The 5,489-nt window shown below is 42.4% G+C and overlaps 1 protein-coding gene across 1 annotated transcript in view; it reads right to left on the reverse strand.

Annotated features, from left to right (window-relative positions):
• LOC112141696 (tyrosine-protein kinase receptor TYRO3) overlaps positions 1 to 2,955 on the reverse strand; it is a 4,061-nt gene extending 1,106 nt beyond the window's left edge. Inside the window, exons 1-5 of the mRNA XM_024264842.2 lie at positions 2,692 to 2,955; positions 2,372 to 2,617; positions 2,131 to 2,286; positions 1,973 to 2,050; positions 1,465 to 1,560 (exon numbers count right to left, since the gene is read on the reverse strand). Coding sequence (XP_024120610.2) covers positions 1,465 to 1,560; positions 1,973 to 2,050; positions 2,131 to 2,286; positions 2,372 to 2,617; positions 2,692 to 2,716 — 601 coding nt within the window. The 5' untranslated portion in view covers positions 2,717 to 2,955. The remainder of the gene's footprint in view (positions 1 to 1,464; positions 1,561 to 1,972; positions 2,051 to 2,130; positions 2,287 to 2,371; positions 2,618 to 2,691) is intronic.
• Between the last annotated feature and the right edge of the window lie 2,534 nt (positions 2,956 to 5,489).

Consider the following 5,489-nt stretch of genomic DNA (forward strand, 5'->3'; position numbering starts at 1 on the left):
TGATGGAGAAGCTCTGAGGGTCAGACCACGATCTGGACTAGGACTCTGTAGGTCTCAGTCACACAGACTGGGAGGTGAACGTCTGAGACGGAGATCCTGAAGCAAACATGAACCAACGAGAACTCCAGGATCACCTGAAGACCTGAACACCTGTTTCTGAACATGAATAAACCAAACTACAACCAGAGAGGCTGACATGAAGACATGAGGACATGGGAACATGAAGACATGAAAACATGAATACATGAGGATATGAAGATATGAAGACATGATGATATAAAGACATGAGGATATGAAGACATGAGGACATGAGAACATGAAGACATGAGGATATGAAAACACGAGAACATGTGAAATATAATGTTTTAGAAAAATTCCAGTCGGTTTTAGAGCACATCCCTCCACAGAGATGGCACTGGTCAAGGTTATAAACGATCTCAGGTCCAACACTGACAGTAGAAAAGCATCGGTTTTAGTGTTGCTGGACCTGAGTGCAGCATTCGACACAGTAGACCACTCTATTCTTTTGAACAGACTGAATCACTGGGACGGTACTCAGCTGGTCTAGATCCTACCTCACAGGAAGAGATTTTACTGTCGACATAAATGATTTGTCATCTGAGAGGCACAGACTGACATGTGGTGTGATGCTCTTCTTTCTGGTGCTAAGAAAAGCGCCATCAGTCGGCTGCAGCTAGTCCAAGACTCGGCGGCATGTCTTTTAACCAGGACCAGAAGGGAGGAGCACATCACTCCAATTCTGACATCTGGCTCCCAGTCAGCTTCAGGATCGATTTTAAGGTTCTTTTATTGGTTTACAAGGCCTGACATGGTATTGGACCTTCATTTTTATCAGATTTACTTTTAGTTTATGACCCTCCCAGAACCCTCAGGTCTCCAGGTGCAGGTCTGCTGGTGAGACCACATTTCAGCTCTGTGGACCTGAACTGTGAAACAGTCTGAGGATGTGGGAGCTTCATCCAACGTGGAGGTTTTTAAGAAAAAGCTCAAAACTCATCTTTTTAGAAAAGCTTTTACTTAGTTCTTACATGCCCACATGTTTTCATTTGATTTTATACATTTCTTTTGTACTTGCTGGATTTTTAACGTGTTTTAATGGGTTTTATTTTATTATGATTGTCTTACTTTTATTTATGTTATTGTGGAAAGGACTTTGAGATGCTTGAAAGCAGGAGAAGTGCTATAAATCTGCCACCCAGAGTCCTCGGTCCCGCCCCCCATGTGATGTTACAATGTCCAGTAGAAACATTCACCAGCAAATCTTAGTGTTTTTCCACCGTCCTGTCCATCAAACTGGCTCACGAAGTTTAGTAGAAAACCTCTGAGCTCCTGATTGGAGGAAACCCACAGGAACACTGTAGCTATGGCAACCACAGTCAAACTTCTGACATGCTGTTCCTTTAAATTCTGCAGGATTAGCAGACAGAGGAACAGGAAGTGTACCTGTCAGGTGTTTCCTGTCGGATCGGTCTCTGATGGTCTTCTGTCCAAACGTCTCGTCTGCTGTTCTGGCTGTAGAACCTGGTTCTGGATCTCCATCTGTAAGAGATGATGAACACATGAACTCTGATCCACCACTTCATTCAGATCAGTTCTTGATGTTCTACAGTCAGCCGTGGTTCTGTTGGAGAACATCATAACCAGGTTGATCAGGAATGAATCATTAGAGGATCAGAGCACTGTAGATGTTCTAGAGGTCAATGCAGGGCAGAAGATAGAGATGGTTGAACAGAGATGATGATGTAGAAACATCATCAGCAGAGGATGACCTTACAAGGTCATATGAAGGTCAACAAGAAGATTATCCTCAAAGATCATTCAGATCCATAAAGGATGTTACATGATAAAAGAATCAAAGTTTCTTTTACTGTTTCATATTTGATGCACAGAAATAACATTTTTACAGATTCATCATTAAAATGTTGAACACGACAAACTCATGAATGTTTACCTGTGCTGCGTCTGATTGGCTGCTGGGGGCGGAGTAAGATGTTGATGTCAGCGTATGTAACTTCTGTTGGTCCATCAGCTGATTGATAGACAAAGGATGAAATATTAATTTTATCTTTCTTTGGCAGTTTTTTCTTTGAGGCTTAAAATGAACCTCACCTTCAGACTTCCTGAGAACACGTCGTCCAACCAGCAGAACCAGAACACCAACACACACAGCAGGTAACCAAATATAGAAAGGAGGAGGAGATGAAGGAGCAGATGTGGTTGGAGGAGTAGAGGTGGTTGGAGGATCAGGGATGGTTGATGGTCTCTCTGAAACAGACCAAAGATAATGATGATGATGATGATGATGATGATGATGAAGATCATGACCTCTGACCCTGAAGGAGCTCCTCACCTGAGACAGAGATCCAGCTGGATGGAGACTCTCCATGATCCCTGATGTGACACTTGTAGAGACCTTCATCAGACCTGGAAACATGCTGGAGGGTCATGTGACCTGTAGGCTCAGTCCTGATGAGGGAGCCATCTTTATAGAAAGCAGCTGAGGGGTTGGAGGGAGGGGTCTTTGATTGACAGCTCAGAGTGAGGTCATGACCCTCCATCACAGGGAGGACAGGACTCTGCAGGATCACTGATCCACCTCAACACAGAGACAAAGCATTTCATCCATCTGCACACAGCTGCAGCAACACTAACTCCACAGTCTGATCTTACCAGAGACACTGATGTTAACCACCATGCTGCTGGCTCCTCCCCCTCTGGACTCACACCAGTAAACTCCACTGTCCTCTTTGTGAACATACCTGATCTTACATGGTAAACTATCTGATTTTCCCCATGTAGATCCACACTGAGTCCTGGTTTCTCCTGAGATGTTCCTCCTCAGAGTCCATCCTGCAGAGCTGTCGTCCTCACAGTTCAGAATCACTGATTCTTCTTCAAAGAACTGAGATCTGCTGGGACTCACAGTCACACCAACTACTGGAAGAGTTTCAGACAAAAGATGTTTATATAAAAACCTTTTTTTCTTCTCTTTTTATTCAGCAACACTTCCTTACATTTATTTAATTCAAATATTGTTTAAAATGTTCTCGTACACATTCCTAACAGTCAGTCATAAATAACAATGTTAATTTCCTGTTTCCTTAAAACCTCAGATTTGTGATGACTGATCATCATAGTTGATTAGATAAAAAGTTCTCTGATGATTGACGATAAACTTTGACTCACTTTGATTTGATTTGCAGTAAAACAGAAACATCAGACCTGAAGAGAAACAAGATGATTGGATTAAAAACACAAAATATGACACAGAAACTGTTCTGAGTTTTAGAGAATACTAAACACCAAAGTAGAGAAACAGAAAATGAAATAAGGAATGAACCATCAGCCTTTCTTAACAGGTGATTTTCCCCATCTGCAGTTCAGGTCTTTGCACTTCAGTCATGTGCAACAACCCGAAAGATGAACCTTCCAGAAGAGCAAATTCCCCAAAAGAGAGCAACCAAACTGATGGTGGTGGTTCATAGAGGGGAGAGTCTTTTTAAAGTAATGAATGAATAAACAAATGATACAGTATCTCTCTGAGTCACATTAGTTGAAGTTTTGGCCAAAGATGTCCTGGTTCCATTTTAGGAATCTGATTGTTTATAATGAACCTAAATCCACTATGAATTGCATTTGCAACTAGTGCTGTAACGAGTATCCGGGTGCTCCGGTATTCCCGATCTGCTCCAAAAAATTTGAGTTCGGATATTCGCGACGTCCAAGATCGCTGATTCGTGATATTAATAAATGTAGTAAATTGTAGTAAAATATGATCAAAATATCATCTGGAACGATGTGTTTTTGCTCTGAAATGCAGATTAATGTCGGATTATAAGTTTACAAACTAAAACAAAGAGCCGCGGTACTTCCAAGTAAACACATCTTCATGACGGTGAACCTTCCGGTTTTCAAAGTAAAACTAGCGAGAGCTTTTTTCTGTTCAGAAACTGAGACTGAACTTCCGCTCACAGACATAACTTCTGAAACAATGAATTAGCTTTAACATCAGAGCTTTAGCTCCAGTGTTTACATTCTTTTGGTTATGATAACTCTTCAACATTTGACGTAATTAACGAAACTCCATCTTATTCTGAAGAAACAGCCTCACGTTGCTGAAAGGATGTAATCAACGTGAATCAGCTGATTCTGCTGAGAAAAAAAAGAACTTCTTCATTCGAGCTCTGCAGCAATATGTGATTCTAAGAACATAAAATGTTGAAGAACTTTGAGGATATAAAACTGTGGAGAACATTTTCAGATTCTGTTGATCCAAAACAGCAGAGATTTTATCCTTTTATGTTGTTTTACTGCTGAACCAGAAGATTGATAAAAAAAATATTTCCATCTGAACCTTTGTTTTTTAATCAGTTAAGGTCATTCTGATCACTTGTTCTAAATAAAGGTATAAATGATGATTAAATGCAAATAATTTCTACTTTTATCCATCCAGTAAATAGACATACACATAGTAGTAGTTCACTTTCATCTTATCCCTTTTGGGGTCTCCACAGCGTAACAGCACCCACTGTTTATCATCAGTGATCTGTCAGAGTTTTTACGCCGGATGCCCTTCCTGACACAACCCTGTACTTGAGGGGCACAGGGACCCAGTTAGGCAGCAGCGTCAAGGATCTTGAATAAGGACCCTGTGGTTCAGTGGACAACCCTGGAATCGAACCCAGGGCTCCTGCTTGTCAGCCCTTCACCTAGCCCACTGAGCCACCCAGCCGTCCTCGACATACACATAGCAATACACATTATATTAAAAAGTAAGAATCGTTGTTCGATTCGTGAATCGAATCGGATCGCCACCTAAGCAATGATCCACAACCCCATTGCCAACCAAAATGTAAATGTCGTATACCTTTCTACCCTCCTTCAAGGGCCCAAACCCCGTCACAGACCCATTCACCCATTCACACATTCACACACTGGTGGTGGCTCCGCTGCCGAACACTGGCGCCAACCTCCCACCAGAGGCAATTCGGGGTTCAGTGTCTTGCCCAAGGACACTTCAACACATGGGGGGGCAAGGCGGGAGTCGAACCCGCTCACTTCTGATCAGGAGTCGACCACTCTTCCACTGCACCACAACCGCCTGTGGTTGTATAAATCACATTGTTGGTAACGTGAATTGCTAAAATTGGTACTGTTAAGGGCACAAAGGAAAGGAACCAGAGGGATGTTTAGAGAGAAAAGAAGATAGTAACAGAGGATGATAACATCAAAAAACAACCAGGTATAAATAGCTGTCTGGAATGGGCGGGGCCTGTCTGCACACACACTCAGTTGTTACAAACATACCTGTTGGCTAAAATAGTCTCCACATTTAAACTAGTCTAAATGTACACAATCTCTAACCCTAACCCAAATCTCAGGGATCCCTCTCCCCACATGGAGAGGCGGCTGCCAACCCCAGTGGCACCTAAGAGACAAGACCAGCAGGCCGAGGGTGCCCCCCCCCC

The sequence above is a fragment of the Oryzias melastigma genome, unplaced genomic scaffold (genome assembly GCF_002922805.2).
Source record: "Oryzias melastigma strain HK-1 unplaced genomic scaffold, ASM292280v2 sc00481, whole genome shotgun sequence".
NCBI lineage: Eukaryota > Metazoa > Chordata > Actinopteri > Beloniformes > Adrianichthyidae > Oryzias > Oryzias melastigma.